The 18,742-nt window shown below is 36.5% G+C and overlaps 1 protein-coding gene across 1 annotated transcript in view; it reads left to right on the plus strand.

The window, feature by feature from the left end:
• ATP6V1A (ATPase H+ transporting V1 subunit A) overlaps positions 1-18,742 on the plus strand; it is a 58,219-nt gene that overhangs the window by 14,915 nt on the left and 24,562 nt on the right. Inside the window, exon 3 of the mRNA XM_061194192.1 lies at positions 13,388-13,482. Coding sequence (XP_061050175.1) covers positions 13,398-13,482 — 85 coding nt within the window. The 5' untranslated portion in view covers positions 13,388-13,397. The remainder of the gene's footprint in view (positions 1-13,387; positions 13,483-18,742) is intronic.

Genomic DNA, 18,742 nt, shown 5'->3' on the forward strand with positions numbered 1-18,742 from the left:
TTGGCATTTAAAAAAAATAATTACAAGCAACTTATAGGCCTGAGAAAACCTATCCAAAAGCCAAAGAGCCATTGCAATGCTCAAAGCCCATGAAGAGTAAGGATCCTCTCAGAAGAAAATTTGTTAAGGACAGTCCTCGGCAATGTGAACCTGGAGTTATAGACTGTTTAACCCAAGAAATTTCATTATTATTATTATTGTTATTGTTATTATTAAATACTTTTGGGGGGGAAGACTGTAGGATTTGAAATAAACTAATACTTCATTTTTTATCATTATTGGATTTTTAAAATATTTCTAGTTTTTCACTATTATAATGTTAAAATAAACACATAGGGAATTCCCTGGTGGTCCAGTGGTTAGGACTCCATGCTTTCACTGCTGAGGGCTTGGGTTCAATCCCTGGTTGGGGAACTAAGATCCCACAAGCCGCGCAGTGCAGGCAGGCAGGCAGAAATAAATAAATAAATAACACATATATAAATAAATCCTTATCCACATGTCAGATATATTTCCAGAAGTACAATTTACAAATCAAAAGGTTTGAATATTTTTAAAGGCCTTGTGTATTGCCAAATTGCTTCCCACATTTCTTACAAAATAATAAACCCAAATTGACCTTTCTTTGATGGTTATAGGTCATTCTCATGGCCATTAATCAATTCATAAAATCTTTCCTTGTCTCTTCTATTTATTCTTTGAGTGTAGCTCTTTAATGATTTGTTACTTTAAATCTGCAGTGGTCTAAAATATTAGGTAATAATTTTTAATTGTGCATAAATTGAGTCAATAAGACTATACAAAGTTCTCTTGCAATGTGCAGAAGCTTTAAGACTGTCATTCTAGCAGTTCAGAGATCTTGTTTTTCTGTTTCTTAGGTCTTTATTCCAATAAAGGTTGGCAAGTCTGACCACTTTATATATAAACATTATTGTGCTGTATTTAGTTCTAATACCATATATTATCATTTCTAGGACATACTTTTTTCCCCCCATATCTCATACCTTTGAAGTTAGTGTCTATCCTGCAGTTTCTGGAGTGCCTTAGTTTAATGTGTTGGTTTTTCTCTTAGTAGTACATCAAATAAAGGAATATGTTATAATTGATGGTATCTTAGATTAGATGAAATATGGTAGTACTTCTAGGTAGGAGAGTGTGTGTGTAAGAATTGCTCTTGTGAGACAGCAGCATAAGAGGAGTCATATGAGTCCTTAGTTGGTTGCCTTACCTTGGCTTTACCTAGTCAGTAAGTTAAAGTGAATGAAAGTATACTAGCAAAACGTAAAAAATAAAAATAGCAAAAAATGGGAAGCCATAAAAAATATAAATAACAAAAAGTGGGGTACTGTAGTTTAAAGAGAATTATTAAATAAACTATGGTATCCATTTAATGGACTATCATACAGTTTAAGATGATACTTATTAAAATATGTAAAGTTGTATTACAGTATTGATTACAATTATATAAAAAATTGTGAGGAAATAACATTAAAGTCAACAATATTCAAGTTGTGAGACTTTTCTTTGGGTATTTTTAAAATTATAAGCATATTGCTTCTGAAAATAAATTTTAAGCAAAAGTATGTAACAAATGCTTATTTTCTTTACTGTTTGTATCATTTAGCTATCTTCTTGGCCTTTTACGTTCTTGGTAAGTTAAAATATAAAATCAGTGACTCGTTTTTTTCTTTGTAACCTGAAATCAAGAAATATTCTAAAAATTCACATAGAAGTCTTACGGGATATTAATGTTAGCTTCACTATAACTTTTAACTCTTTAATAAGTTTTATCTTATAAGAAAAATAAGAGGAATTTCTCAGATACTGTTTCAGGTAACTTTATTATTCCAAATTTATGACAGTCTATTAACCAGAAATTTTCTACTACTATTCCCTGTAGCAAAATTATATTGGGTCTGTTTTCATTAATATTCTTATTAGTTCCAAATATGCCCATTTACCTCACAGTTAAATTTATTTTTACTATTATTATCAGTTATTTATGTTTGTGTTATAAAGCTCTAGGCATTAATAAAACACAGCATTGTGTGTTGTTCTTTAAAAATCTTAGTTCTTTAGGAGATGGATATTCTAGAAACAGTCGATTCTTGGTTGTTTTACTACTTGCTCTTTAGTTTGTGAATGATCTGTTATGTCATATCTTTTTCATCTTCTCCCTTTTGCCTGCATATTATTCTTTGCCATTCTAACATAGAGTCAGTTAATAATGGAAAAGAGGCATCCTGGGCTTTTTTTTTTTTTTTTTTTAAGGTAATAGAGGTTAAAGCTACTGTCTAAATAAGGTCTTTTGAATTATTTGTTATTATTATAAATGCTTAGATGTTAAAATCAGACTAAATTTGGGCTTCTCCACTCCATAGCTCTAATCTTGAGTGGGTTGCTTAAAGTCTCAAAACCTGTTTACTAATCAAACAATACCTGCCTCCTAGGACTGTTGTTAAGGGTTAAATGAGATGTGTTTATTTTTTAACATAATGCCCGGAGTGTGATATGTGCTTAACAAGTAGTAGTTTATCTGTTTTTAATATCAGAACATTTTATTGAGTTACTGCTGTGCAAGGCTCCATGCTATATGGAGGGAAGAGAGTAAGAAAATGATAAATTTATGCTCCTTGAAAGCAGGGATACTTGAGTCTGTTCATATGACAGTTCTACCATTGGTCATAGGCTTCTAGCCTATAAATTCAAACCATAGAACTTATACACTAAATAGAGTATTTTGTTATTCTGGTTAATGCTTTGGATTATCACCTCAGTATAACCCAATTTTATTTATAAAATTTTGAAGTGAAAGGAATCTGTGATTGTTTATTTCTAGAAATGCTATCAAAATTGTTTATGGATAAGCTTGTCATCAAAGCATAAGAATATGTAGCCAATAAGATTTGAATTCTATTCCCAGCTTAATTGTCCACCCTAGCTTTTATCTTTACTATTTCTTTTACAGGATTAGTTGTATTTTAATAAGCGAAAGGGTGTTATCTGTGTGTGCCCTCAAAAACTTTTATTGTAGTAGGAATAAATTTTTTCTGATTCTATTAGTCCAGTTTGCCATCTGTGATCTTTCTATACTTCTCTACTCTGATTCCCACTTTTGTCTGCATATTTCCTTGTAGTTCATCTCAAGTAATTTTTTGTGAACTATTTAAGTAATGACCTTATAGTTGCCTTTATTCTTAGCCTTTTGGCCTATCCATTTAAAAAAAAATAACACTATGAAATATGTATACCATATAAAAATATTTACTCTTGAAATCCTCTCCTTTCTGTAATGTTATAAAGGCAACAAGGACCCAGATGCTTTCTGTCTTTCAGTTTTGCTGTCCTTAGCAAGGTGGCCTGTCTGCTTAGATTTGCTTCTTTCAAGGTCCCAAGATGGCTGCACGTCCCATGCAGATGACCAGATCCCAAGGGAAAAAGTGTTTTTCATGGCCTGTGTATTTTAAGGGAGCAAAGAAATCATTCCCAGAAGCTCCCCAGTAGACTTTGCCTTACCTCTTATTGGTCAGAACATCATAACATGCTCATTTCCAAACCAGTCATTGACAGGGGACCTGGAATTACCTTGATGTGTCTACCAAAATTTGAACCAATTTAGGGTTTTGCTAACAAGATAAAAAGGGGGAACTAGTTATGCTAGTCAGTAATCTGCCACATAAGCCTTTCTAATGGTGTTGCTAGGGAGGTAGGTTAAATAAAATGAATAGAAAAGTGCTTCACAAAATGATTTTGTACTATATGAATATAAGGTAGTGCTATTAGCTGGAATTCTCCCAATTCTATAACTTTCGTTATAATTTATAGCAAGCATAAAAATATTAGATTCTTGATGCCTTTCTCCAAGAAGGTAAACTGTGTATGAAAATAAGTATTTGCTTTTAATCAACTAGATTCTTCTTCATCTTAAAAAAAAAAAATCTGTTATTTCCAAAGATAGTCTTCAGTCAGTTGGATAGGATGTATATTTCCAAGCGTTATGTTAAGTATCAATGAAGTGCCCCGGTATCAATTAAGGATTTTGTATGTAAATAAATATTGTCTTAGAACCTTGGTATTTAGCTTTTACGTAACACCTTACCCTTGCCTCCAACAATTGTATCATCCAAGACTGGTAGTGAAAACATTTCTCAACTAATGAAATTACTAGGTATAGTGCATTAACCAGTAGCAATTTGTAAGGGATCTTGTAAAACAGAAGGAACAAAACTGGGCCTCTGGTGTTGTGATTTGCCACTGCAGTGTTCTGCAGTGTTTGGGGGAGAGACTGGTGACTCATTAGATCAGATGGTTGCCTGTGCTATCTGGATTTTTCCCCTTCTACAGCAGGGTTTTTGGTTTTTTGGTTTTTTTTTTAATCTTTCACAAATATGGGGGGTGGTTACAGTTTGTGACTATTAGAATTTTGGATTTTTTTTTTTTTTTTGCTGCATTGGGTCTTCATTGCTGTGTGCGGGCTTTTCTCTAGTTGCGGTGAGTGGGGGCTATTCGTCTTTGCGGTTTGCGTGCTTCTCATTGCGGTGGCTTCTTGTTGTGGAGTGCGGGCTTCAGTAGTTGCGGCGTGTGGGTTTCAGTAGTTGTGGCTCACAGGCTTTAGAGTGCAGCCTCAGTAGTTGTGGCGCACGGGCTTAGTTGCTCCGCGGCATGTGAGATCTTCCTAGACCAGGGATTGAACCCATGTCCCCTGCATTGGCAGGCGGATTCTTAACCACTGCGCCACAAGGAAGTCCCTAGAAGCTTGGTTTTAATTGCATTTACTTTTTATCCTTAAAAGAGGAGTCCAACAGCTAAAGCCAATTTTAAAAATATAATTGAGTTGATTTCTCTATGAGCGCAGGTACATATAACACATTGTTTTCGTGGAAGCAGCTGTTTTTAAAGTAAATATCATGCTTTTATTTTTTAAACGATTGAAAGCAACAATAATAGCTGCATATCATATTAGAAAGGAGTTATTACATAGCACAGAAAACTGCATGTAGGATTAAATCATATCATGATAGTTTGGATCTTATAGAGATTTGGCATAAGATTAACTTTCAGTATAATCTGACTCGCAGTATCATTTGCTTATAGCAAGTTAAACTGTTTTGGGAGGTTGTTGTCTTAACATTTTTGAAAGCCTACGCTGGGAATTCCTTGGCAGCCCAGTGGCTAGGACTCCACGATTTCACTGCCGAGGGCATGGGTTGAGTCCCTGGTTGGGGAACTGAGATCCCGTAAGCCGTGCGCATGGCCAAAAAAAGAAAAAAGGCCTGTGCTTTTTCACATAGAGACATAAGCATTCAGTAGTGAAGCAGAAGACTTTAGTGCGGTATTTTTATTTTCACTCTTTTCATAGATAACAATGAAGGCTGGTTAATGGATGCAAATTAGTATGTTGTGTGACCATGTCTATCAAACTGCTATATGTTTTGCCCTATTCAGTGGTTGTGAATATAATATGTCCACCTAATTTATCGTTTTTATTTTATTTGTGGGGAGGAAACACTTCCATATTTTTCTTGTAAAACACACATTGTGTATGATGAAGTAGAGGGCAAAACTTGTTTGGATTAAGAGGGTAAATAAGAGCAGACAAAGAAATTTGGCTGCTTACAGTAGACTGCTGTAACATCCTGTTGTCTGTCAAGATTCTGGGGAAGTGGTGGGGAGGTATTTATTACTTTAGTGCTTACTTGTTTTTCTGCAACTGGGGTGCTTTGATGAAAAAGCTTTAGAAGTATATTATCTATATATATATATGTGTGTGTGTGTGTGTATATATATATATATATCCTTATATCTGTGCTGTGGGAATTGCAGATTTTAATGTTCAAGAAAGCCTGTTACCTTGGACTGATCCTTGGAAGTTTCTCAAAGTGCTTAACTGTTAAGAGGTTGGAGCCTGAAACTTATGGACCAGGAAAACATATTTTCCAATATCAGAAAATAGTACTTCAGACTTCTTTTCCTGTGACTACCGGTGATGGGCTGTATCTAAGGTTTATGTTGAAGGAGGAGGAGCAAGTTCCTTTCAGAAACTAAGGCTTCCGTTGTATGGGAACCTTAGCCGGAGAATTGCCTATTGGGCCGTGCTTTCTAAACCCATTTTTGTATTGTTTTTTCCATTTCACAAAGTAACTAATTACAAGATTACTAAGACAGAAAACAGGCCAAAAATTGTAGTGCTTCAAGTGTGAGTCTAAGTTTCAGTTATCCAGGGAGTAATTATTCAGTTTGTTCATTGTAAGTATTTAAGGTTCTCTGGAATCAGATGTCTAAAAGGAGTCTGGTGTATGAGATTTTCTTAAGGATCAACACATGTGAAAGGAAGGGGACGGAAACAGAGTTGGTCTGGGGAAGAAGTGCAAATGCAATGCAAGCCCGACAAAGCCTCAGCTGACCAGGGGGGATGATCTGGAGTGAGCATGTATTGCTTGTGACATGTCCCGCATTGGGGTGATAGGGCTGGGCCTTTCTTTATACCTCCACTTTGCTCAGTCACCCGGTGCAGGTTGCTCTGTGAAGGGTGTGAATGTGGGCAAGGCAGCTCTCTGCATCTGAGGCCGACCCTGAAGGGCTGACAGCTGTTGGCTATCCACTTCCTTGAAGTGGAATCTGAATGTTGCAGCTCTGTGTCTAATAAGATAAAACATATAGTCTTGAGGTAGAGACTATTGTCCTCTGTACCACATAGGATTGTTTAGATGTATACAATAGAAATCAGCCTAGTTAATTGAGGAGGCAGAGTGCAGTGCTTAAAGAGCATAGGCTTTGGAGTCAGACTGCCTCGGTTCATAATCCCACCTTTACTGTTTGCTGGTTTTGTGATCTTGGGCAAAGTTACCTACATCTCCATTCTTCAGTTTCCACATTTGTAAAATGGAGATGGTATTAGGGGGTATGAAGTTATTCAGTAACTATTCACTGAGTGCTTATTTTCTTTGCCCAGGCACTGTTTTCTTTACCCTCATGAAACTAAGTATTCTAGGGAGTGATACAGATGCTTATACTAAACACAGTAAACAAGTAAATTAAAAAGAAAAAATATTCTTTCAGGTAGTTAAAAGTTCTATGAAGAAAAGCAGGGTAAGAGCATCGAGGATGACAATGGGAAGAGAGGGACTATTCATGAGAGTGAGGAAAAGACATTCTAGGCAGGGCACAGCAAATATAAACGTCTGAGTTGCTGAAGCCGAGATTAAAATTTAACATGTTGAAGCATCAAAAATGGACAAAAGTGCTTGGAATTCCTAAATTTTATACTTTAAAAACTGGTGTTTTCAAAATTTTCTTATTTTATCATGAAAGATGTGTTAAGAGCTGGTTTTTGAATGTATTTGTAACCACTTCTCTGCATATCATACAGTGGTGTACAAAAAGCTAAATTACTTGTGACCATCATCATGTTTTTCTCCTCTTAACATTGACTTTTTTTTTCCTTCCAGTTTTATACTTATTGACTGTATTCCCCACACTGTACGTTCATGCCTGTGACTCATTCATTTTGCAACTGGAAGTTTGTACCTCTTAATCTCGCATCTCTTTCCTTCCCCCACCTCTTTCCCCTCTGGCAACCACCTGTTTGTTCTCTGTATCCATGACTCTGTTTGTGTTTTGTTATGTTTCTTCATTTGTTTTGTTTTGTTTTGTTTTTCTTTTGGCTGCGCAGCGCAGCATGCGGGATCTTAGTTCCCCGACCAGGGATGGAACCTGTGCCCCCTGGCAGTGGAAGTGCGGAGTCTTAACCACTGGGCCACCAGGGAAGTCCTGTTTTGTTTTTTAGATTACACATTTAAGTGAACTCATGCAGTATTTGTCCTTTTCTGTCTGACTTATTTCACTAAGCATAATACCCTCTAGGTCCATGTTGTTGAAAATGGCAAGATTTTGTTCTTTTTTATAACTGAGAAATATTCCATTATATTTGTATACCACATCTTCTTTACCTATTCATCTATTGATGGACATTTAGGTTGCTTCCATATCTTGGCTGTTGTAAACACTGACTTTTTTTTTTTTTTTTTTAATTTATTTTTGGCTGTGTTGGGTCTTCGTTTCAGTGCGAGGGCTTTCTCTAGTTGTGGCAAGCAGGGGCCATTCTTCATCGCGGTGCGCGGGCCTCTCACTATCGTGGCCTCTCTTGTTGCAGAGCACAGGCTCCAGACGCGCAGGCTCAGTAGTTGTGGCTCATGGGCCTAGTTGCTCCGTGGCATGTGGGATCTTCCCAGACCAGGGCTCGAACCCATGTCCCCTGCATTGGCAGGCAGATTCTCAACCACTGTGCCACCAGGGAAGCCCAACACTGACTTTTTACAAAGTAGAATCATCTTGATTTGCTCTAAGAATATTAATCAGATGAATGGAAATTTGTGGATCTGGTGAAAAGCATATTTAAGTGAATTTATAGTATTATCACTTAGGCTCTTGGTTCACTTATTAGTTTGATATCACTGTTCCTAATGCCTGCTGCCTTTGGCATAAATTAAACAATATATGCCTAAAAATAAAGTTTAAAACTGTAGAATCATCAGTTTCCTATGGTGGCTAGGATTATCCAGCTGAGTGATAAATCCACAAGGCAGCTGAATCATGAACAAACTCATTTGATTTCCACTAATTATTGCTCATACATTTGGAGGCTCTTGTTGTTTAAAAGGGAAAGTATGTAAACACCTGTGTTTAAAAATCAGAACAGATACTGTTATTGCCTCATGAACACTCTAGAACACCTTCATGAACCCTAGGAGATTTAAAGCATCTGTAAGAAAGTTCTACTGTATACTCTAATGCCTCCTCATCTTTGAAGTTTCAGCTTAGCCTCCTCTAAGTCACTCTTGTCCTGCCCAAGTCAAGGTTAGATGCCTCTTCTAAATCACTCTGCACTGCTCTATGAGAGCACATTTGTTACCCTGTTGTAACTATTCTTACTCCACTGTATTTTCAATCTATGATACAGCACCTGGCATATCATTGATGCTTAAAATAAAATCTACTTAGTTTTAGAAAATAAAGTTAAGGTAAAATACACATAATAGCTAAGAAAAAAACTAGCCACTTGACTAGATTTGGTTCATATAACAAGAAGATAAGAATATGTTAGGTTCTTTTTAGAAATATAGGCAATATTAGCTTGTACTAACAGAATAAAGTTAGTAGTCATCAGTAATACTTTTCTGTTAGGCTCACTGTTAGGTGCGTCACAACAATCCCAGTAGATTTTACAGATGAAATGAGTCTCAAAAGGTTGAAAGAATTTGATTTGCTCAAGGGCACAATTTATAATTTCAGACTCCATTTGTCTGACTCAAAGCCTTGGTCTCTGTTTCTCAATAAAAAGAAAGCAACCAGAACAGATGAAAGTGGTACTCTTCAGAACTTACTCATATGACATTTAGAATACAGTTTTTAATTTTGTTTGCTCTGTTTTAAAAGAAACATTGACATCGTGAATACTTCCAGAAGAGGGTAGCCTCAGGGGAGAAAGATCTGAAAAAGGCTATCCTTTGAGGGACAGTTGAAGACACCAAAGAGAATTCCTTGGGGAGGGAAGATACTCTGTGTGGCTACAGTAGTTGGAAGAAATGGCCAGAGGGTAGAAGTTGGGGAAGTAGATTTAGGTTGGATACAAAACAACTCTCTAAGAGGCGATTTCTAAAAATAGAATGGCTTTTTCAAAATTGAAGCCCTGTTTAAATGGTAGGTATATTACAGATGAATTTTTTGTGAACATTTTGACAAACTGTAATTTAATCATAGCCCCAGGGTAGGTGGTACTCGTGTTTTTCAAATGAAGATATTAAGAGATTTTGATTTGTCCAAGATCTCCTGCAGCATGTCACTGGTAGAATCAGGATATTTCCTAAGCCTGCTGACTCAATATTTCATGATATTTCCACTTTAATAGGCAGATGATCATGTATCATAGGAAATACCCATATTTGGGGAAGAAGTTAGACTGTATTATTATAAAATTCTCTTCTGACTTTGAAAATCTTTGATTTTCTGGAGATTAAAATTTGACGTCCTTTGCTTGTATAGACTTTGCCCAACCCATTTCCCAAATAAATGCTTATCTTTAAACTTTGTTTTTTTCCCCTGTTATCTAAGTAGTTTCTAGAAAAACTTTCATCTTTTTATATTCTAATCTTTTGCAGTCCCGTTCCTACTTACTCAACAGTTCCCTTCTGCATCTTTAGGAGGCTGGAAAATCCTGTAAACCAGTTTCCCCTTTTCTTTACTTCCTCCCTCAACTTGCCCTTCCTCCAATTTTCCTAGTGACACCAAAATCCTTGCCTCCTTTACATTGACATTTGTGACTGTAATATCAGATTTATTATTATTTTTCCATGATTTCCAAGGACTTATACACTAACTTCATCTTTATCAATAAATGACCAAAGTGATGATAGTCTCTACCTTATCACTGATACCATCTTTAAGGTATTGGTACTTTTCTTGCCCCTTTGATCATATTCTTCTCACTTGGAAGATCTCCCATATCACCATGTGGTGTTTTTTGTTTTTTTTGTTTTTTAACATCTTTATTGGAGTATAATTGCTTTACAATGTTGTGTTAGTTCCTGCTGTATAACAAAGTGAATCGCCATATGGTTGTTTTTTTTTTTTTAAAGATTTTTTGATGTGGACCATTTTTAAAGTCTTTATTGAATTTGTTACAATATTGCTTCTGTTTTATGCTTTGGTTTTTTTGGCCACGAGGCATGTGGGATCTTAGCTCCCCGACCAAGGATCGAACCCTCACCCCCTGCATTGGAAGGTGAAGTCTCAACCACTGGACTGCCAGGGAAGTCCCGCCATATGGTTTTGATCTTTAATTGTTTTTACTCTTGCTTGTTTCTTTAATCACTCTTTAATTCTTCCCTGTTATCCCTGTACGCCATCCCTCTTCTGAAGGCACTAAGTGTATCAAACCAGAAATCCACTGTTAATGACTTTATTGTTACACTCCCCTCCGGAATTCTTTGATACCTTGGTTAATGGATTACAAATTGTATTCCAAGGAGTGTAGGGTTCTGTAGCCGTCCTTCAATGACTCCAGAAAGACTGAAAAACACCACTCTACCCTGCCTGATTTAATACCTAAGCCTCAGGGTTTGATTTTCCTCTCTTTCTGTATTCTTTCTATCTGGACTCAACTCAGCCTTGAAACTTACTTTCCAGTTACCTGTTCCCCTAACTCATCCCCATTGGTTTACACTTTTCCCACATCTGAATCAATTTCTCCTTTGCCCCCAATGTGTTGTCATTTTGAACACTTAAGTAATTTTGTTTTATGGTACAGTTGTTTAAAGCCAGTGAAATCTCCTTTTATTCATAGTCTTTATTCCCTAAGTTTAACACAGTACGTTTTCCTTGGTAGGAGCTCAGTAAACATTTAATAAATTGAGTCCACTTGTTACCAGTTAAGTTGTATGGATCCCTGCTCGGGCCCTAGCCCACTGAGGCCCTCTGCCTCCACAGAGAAGGTTTTTTTCCATTTGGGTTCCAGCAGCCCAAAAATGAAACCAAAGCGGAAATTGAAGCAACAGAAGCTTTATTCAATGGCCAGAGAATGGATAAGTGGGAACTTAGTTCACAAATCAAGTTCTTGCCTTAATGGCAAGACGGATTTGCTTTTAAGGAATAAGGACAATGGGGGGAAGGAGTGAGACTAATGATGGGGATGCATATGCATTAGTTTTCTGGGAAAGAGGCAGGTTTTCCTGGAAATGGGATGCCACCACTTTTCTGTCCTTTTTTGGTCAGTGACTTCCAGTCACGGCTGCTGGTAGGTGTGTCATTTAGTACACTAATGTAGTAAAATCAGTGTAGAAAGAGACTCGGGGTCTCTTGGAGTTCAGATTCATCGCCATCTTGGTTTCAGCTGGTTCTATCCGGTTTTTGTTTTTCTCTTCCTGTAGCTTCCTTTCTTTGTGTCCAGACCCTGTGATTAAAGATATATGTTAGTTCCTATTCCAAGGAGGGTTGGTGGGTTTTGAGCAAGGGTCTGGTGACAACTCTGGTAACATATTGACACTCAACCCATAACTATTTCCAGAGCTTTTCAACTTCTCTTCATGCCTGCATCCCTTCCCCTACTTAACGCTAGATTGGTTAAACATCATTCTTCTCATAACAGTTCTCCCTCAATCTTCGGTTATTTCCTGTTGTTTGTAGGATAAAGGCCACTAGGCATTCATTTCAAGACCCACAAATTAAGTCTCTCTAATCCTTATTTCTCACTGTTGCCATAACATAAACCTTTTATTCCAGTCAGGCTGGTCTGTTAACTGTTCCTGAAATTTTTATTTCCCTTCTTTTGTTCTCGTTATTTCCCCACCTGAAATGCCTTTTGCTCTCCTTCTTTACCTATGCTAATTCTACCTGACCTTCAAGATGTTTCCCCCAAACATTCTAATCTTCGAACTTTTAGTAAATAAGTGTGTATTATTTGGTACTTTATTACATATTGACCTGTGATCTTTACTTTATGGTTGTTTGGAGACATTATTTAGCTTTTTAAATGTACATATATTTTATCTTCTTTATTAAATTGTCAGTAATAAGTTAGGCCAGCAGTTACATAGAAACTTTCTACTTTGGGATCTGTAACCAGTTTTCTATTTGGGCTTGAATAGCTCATTGTTTGGGTTTTTCAGATTGCACATCTCTAAAGTAAAGAAGTTGAACTAAATTTCTTACACTATTCTGTGTTCTGCTAAAAAAAGAAAAAAGGGAAAAATGATCCCAGAAATATTTTAAAGGTAGATTTTACATTTAAACATTTTTTAAATGTAAGATATAACTTGTTAGATGATAAAAAAATAAAGCAGGGAAGGAGGGGAGGTATTTTAAATAGATGGGCAGATAGGCAGAGAAGCCTCTCAGAGAAGGGGACATTTGAGTAAAGACCTGAAGGAGGTATATAGGAGCTGACATCTGGCAGAAGAGTACTCCAGACAGGGGGAACAACATGTACAAAGACCCTGAGGCAGAATGTGTATGTGCTTTGAGTAATGGTAAAGAGTTCAGTGTTTATGCAGCCTGATTAAGGGGAAGAGTAGTTAGAGAGGAGGTCAGAGAAATAATGGGAGGGCAAGAGGTTGTCAGGCTAGATGAGACGTTGGAAAGAATTCACAGTCTGTTACATTCCATGGGGTATTTTCTATTGAATGTCTTGCATACGGATATATAATTCTGAGTTTTAATAACTGTAGACTATCCAGGAATGAGGTACTTTTAACCAAATCTTAAGAATTTTATATTTTACTTTGAAGAAGTGGTAATAACTCAAGAATACACCAAAGTTCACTACCTATATTGGTTCTTTTGCTTTAAAGTTTGTAATTATAACTTAATTTTTTTTTTTTTTTTTTTACCATAGGTAAGTTAACATGATGGATTTCTCCAAGCTACCCAAAATACGTGATGAAGATAAAGAAAGCACGTTTGGTTTTGTGCATGGGGTCTCAGGACCTGGTAAGTAATACATAATAATCTCAATAGTAATAATTCCTAACATCAATTAATGTCTTTTCAAGGTGTTTTAGGCAGAAATACACAAGTTTCTGTTCACCTACATAAATTCTGTCTTTAAGAGATTTCATAGCTGCTGTAAGACTGAGGTAATGCCTCCATCATAAGGGCTACTGTAACATTTATTATCTAAATTTGATAATTATTGAGGTACTAATTTGTGATATCCTGTTTATTATATAAATGTATAGTTGGTGTTATATGTCTTAATTTTTTTGTTAAACGTGAGGTTAAAAAACTATAAAGTTTATAGGTTTTAGTATGTGATATCTAGATGTCTGTTAATTAGATTTGAATTTTAATAATTGCTTTCAGAGCATTTCTCAGAAATATCAACCTTGGCTCTTTGCATGTATAAATCCTTCTGAATGGTTATTCAGATGTCACATAACTAGCTACCTGTAGGAAAATAGTCTTATGACATGATAATGAGAATGGAAAGCAGTTTATGTTTGTTCTGCCCACACTTGGGGTACTGCATTTTAAATAATAAATTTCGTTCTAGTATTCATTCTGTTATTCCACACTTCTACTGCAAAATGTGATTCATAGTTTCCATAGGTAAAGCTGCTCATTGATTTGTATCTTTAGTGCCATGGAAATTCATTTTTCCTTATATCTTTTTACAAAGTCATGTTGTAGTCTTTTTCTTGTTCTAATCACAGAAGAGGTGATGACCCTTTTTTGGTGTTAATGCAAAGAAAACACTGTCAGTCACTGTGCCTATTTCTCCCTAAGAAGCTTCTACTGCTTAGAAGTTGGTGTTTGAGCTTGAACTTATTAGCAGATAATATATTTCACTGTTTCAATCTCTTTTGCCATTCGGAGAAACAATTTTTCCCCTTGAGGATCGTAAGGTCTTCAGGAAAGACAGGCTATACACAAGAACTCTTAGGGAAAAGGCAGAAGAACACTATCAAAAGAGTTTAGGTAAAAATATTTTTCTGAAACTTGTAGTTAACTGCTCTTGGAACCTATTTATAATTTTTAAGTACTTAATGAGATAGTAGAAAAATGGCATACTTTTGTTTATGAAATATGATCTAAAACTTTAGTGATCTCTGGTATTTTGGTGCATCTTAACTATTCTTATATATAGGTTCAGAGGTAAGTATTTATAAAATTAATAAATTTCCATTGTTCAATGTTAAATAAATATTAATACCTTAACAGTTTTCACTCGAATATTACCTAATTCATAGTTCTAATTAATTGTATCAGAAGGCTAAATATTAAAATGGACTTATTCCATTGAGGCCTGCGCAGGTCCCAACCTGTCTGTGGTTTGGGGTTGCTATCCGCCTCATAAAACATAGTAGAGGCTTTGTCTTTTGGGAAGACAGAAGTCGTCTTCTCCTGAAAAGTTCTCTTACATAGCTGTCTTTGGCATCTTCCAGGAATAGGAGGGCAGGGATTGAGGCCTCATGAGTCTGGTAGAGAGACAGAGAGAGGTAGAGGTAGAGAGGTTGAGGTTAGAGAGAGAAGACAGTGGTTATAACCAGAAAGTCCAGAGTGGGATGTTGTTACTTCCATAACTTGTCACTGTTAACTCAGCCTGGGCTTCATGACAGTCATAGAAGTGGATTCCTTAATAAAAAAAAAAAAGACTTATTTCTACATATCTGAAAATGTACAACATTCCCCTCCTTATAGAAAAGTAATTTTTGCTTACTAGACAACATAATCAGGACTTCCCTGGTGGTGCAGTGGTTAAAAATGCGCCTGCCAATGCAGGGGACACAGGTTCCATCCCTGGTCCCGGAAGATCCCACATGTCGTGGAGCAACTAAGCCCGTGCGCCACAACTACTGAGCCTGCGCTCCAGAGCCCACGAGCCACAACTGCTGAGCCCGTGTGCCACAACTACTGAAGCCCGCATGCCCTAGAGCCTGTGCTCCGCAACAAAGACAAGCCACCGCAATGAGAAGCCTGCGCACCGCAACAAAGAGTAGCCCCTGTGCACCGCCACTAGAGAAAACCCGTGCACAGCAATGAAGACCCAACTCAGCCATAAATAAATAAATAAACAAACAAACAAATAAATAAATAAATAAACCAAAATAATAATTGTAAATTCTAGTTCAGTATTTATAAGAAATAGGGATTTTTAATTAGGATTTCACCCAGTGGTGGTGACTGATTATAAACATCCTATGGGTTATGAAAAAAATTTTTGATGCAAATGGGAGGTTTTCTAGGTAGAGCTGTCATTAGTTTATCAAGAGTCTTTGTTCCAGAAGAGTTTTAAGAACCACTGGTATAAAGTGTTAGAAAGTAAAGATGTTGTTTTATATAATATTTCTCAAAGCGATGGTGACAACACAGCAAACTGATAATTGTGTGGCATTCTATCATGCAACTAGCTAAAGCTCTTGTTCTCATTTTAGTTTTAAAGGATTTTTTTATTACTATTGTTCCGAAACCCATCATTCCATATATTATAGCAACCTAGGTTGATCAAAACTTGCCTCAATGCTACTAGGTAAGAGTTTGTCATATAGAACTTCAAAATGAATATAGTTTTCATGTATATTATGTAAATAAGTAATCTTTAGCCGAACAAATTTTATTGTTTACCCTGACTATGTCATATGCTAAAAATGTCTTTTTTTTTTTTTTTTTTTTTTGGCTGCATTGGGTCTTCATTGCTGCGTGCGGGCTTCCTCTAGTTGCGGCGAGTGGGGGCTACTCTTTGTTGTGGTGCACAGGCTTCTCATTGCAGTGGCTTCTCCTGTTGCGGAGCACGGGCTCTAGGTGCGCAGGTTTCAGTAGTTGCAGCATGTAGGCTCAGTAGTTTCAGCACGTGGGCTCTAGAGTGCAGGCTCAGTAGTTGTGGCTCACGGGCTTAGTTGCTCCATGGCATGTGGGATCTTCCCAGACCAGGGATCGAACCCGTGTCCCCTGCATTGGCAGGCGGGTTCTTAAACACTGCGCCACCAGGAAAGTCCCTAAAAATGTGTCTTGTGATCAAGAAAACGAAAAGACAACATATGGAATGGAAGAAAATATTTGCAGATGATGTGACTGACAAAGGATTAATATCCAAAATATACAAACAGCTCATGCAACTCAATATCGAAAAAACAAACAACCCAATCAAAAAATGGGCAGAAGACCTAAATAGACATTTTACCAAAGAAGGCACACATCTGACCAACAGGCATATAAAAAGATGTTCAACATCACTAATTATTAGAGAGTTGCAGATCAAAACCACAGGGAGGTATCTTCTCACAGCAGTTAGAATGGCTGTCATCAAAATGTCTGCAAATAATAAACGCTGAAGAGGATGTGGAGAAAAGCGAACCCTCCTACACTGTTGGTGAGAATGTAAATTGGTGTAGCTACATATTGGAAAACAATATGGATGTTCCTTAAAAAACTGAAAATAGAGCTACCATATGATTCAGCAATCCTACTTCTGGGTATATGTCCAGCAAAGAGGAAAACTCTTAATTCGAAAAGATGCATCTACCCCAATGTTCATAGCATCACTATTTACAGTAGGCAAGACATAGAAGCAAACTAAGTACCCATCAACAGATGATTGGCTTAAGAAGATATGGTATATATATACAATGGAATATTACTCAGGCATAAAAAGAATGAAATATTGCCATTTGCAGCAACATGGATGAACCTAGAGAATATTATACTTAGTGAAGTAAGTCAAAGACAAATATTGTATGATATCACTTATATGTGGAATCTAAAAAATAATACAAATAAATCTGTATATGAAACAGAAACAGACTCACAGACATAGAAAACAAATTTATGGTTACCAAAAGGGAGAGGGAAGCAGGAGGGGACAAATTAGGAGTATGGGATTAACAGATACAAACTATTGTGCATAAAATAGATAAGCAACAAGGATCTACTGTATAGCACAGGGAATTATATTCCATATATTGTAATAATCTATAAATGGAAAATAATCTGAAAAAAAGTGTATATAACTGAATCATTTGCTGTATACCTGAAACTAACACAGTATTTTATTTTTTTATATATATATATTTTTTAATTTTTGAATGTTATTTATTTTTTTATACAGCAGGTTCTTATTAGTCATCCATTTTATACACATCAGTGTATACATATCAATCCCAATCTCCCAATTCATCCCACCACCACCTCCACCCCACAGCCCCCCCACTTTAGCCCCTTGGTGTCCATACGTTTGTTCTCTACATTTGTGTCTCTATTTCTGCCCTGCAAACCAGTTCATCTGTACCATTTTTCTAGGTTCCACATAAATGCGTTAATATATGATATTTGTTTTTCTCTTTCTGACTTACTTCACTCTGTATGACAGCCTCTAGATCCATGCACGTCTCTACAAATGACCCAATTTCATTCCTTTTTATGGCTGAGTAATATTCCATTGTATATATGTACCATATCTTCTTTATCCACTTGTCTGTCTATGGGCGTTTAGGTTGCTTCCATGACCTGGCTATTGTAAATAGTGCTACAATGAACATTGGGGTGCATGTGTCTTTTTGAATTATGGTTTTCTCTGGGTATTTGCCAAGTAGTGGGATTGCTGGGTCATATGGTAATTCTATTTTTAGTTTTTTAAGGAACCTCCATACTGTTCTCCATAGTGGCTGTATCAATTTACATTCCCACCAACAGTGCAAGAGCGTTCCCTTTTCTCCACACCCTCTCCAGCATTTGTTGTTTGTAGATTTTCTGATGATGCCCATTCTAACTGGTGTGAGGTGATACCTCATTGTAGTTTTGATTTGCATTTCTCTAATAATTAGTGATGTTGAGCAGCTTTCCATGTGCTTCTTGGCCATCTGTATGTCTTCTTTGGAGAAATGTCTATTTAGGTCTTCTGCCCATTTTTTGATTGGGTTGTTTGTTTTTTTAATATTGAGCTGCATGAGCTGTTCATATATCTTGGAGATTAATCCTTTGTCTGTTGCTTCATTTGCAAATATTTTCTCCCATTCTGAGGGTTGTCTTTTCGTCTTGTTTATGGTTTCCTTTGCTTTGCAAAAGCTTTTAAGTTTCATTAGGTCCCATTTGTTTATTTTTGTTTTTATTTCCATTACTCTAGGAGGTGGATCAAAAAAGATCTTGCTGTGATTTATGTCAAAGAATGTTCTTCCTATGTTTTCCTCCAAGAATTTTATAGTGTCTGGTTTTACATTTAGGTCTCTAATCCACTTTCAGTTTATTTTTGTGTATG

Source organism: Eubalaena glacialis, chromosome 6, assembly GCF_028564815.1.
Source record: "Eubalaena glacialis isolate mEubGla1 chromosome 6, mEubGla1.1.hap2.+ XY, whole genome shotgun sequence".
Lineage (NCBI taxonomy): Eukaryota > Metazoa > Chordata > Mammalia > Artiodactyla > Balaenidae > Eubalaena > Eubalaena glacialis.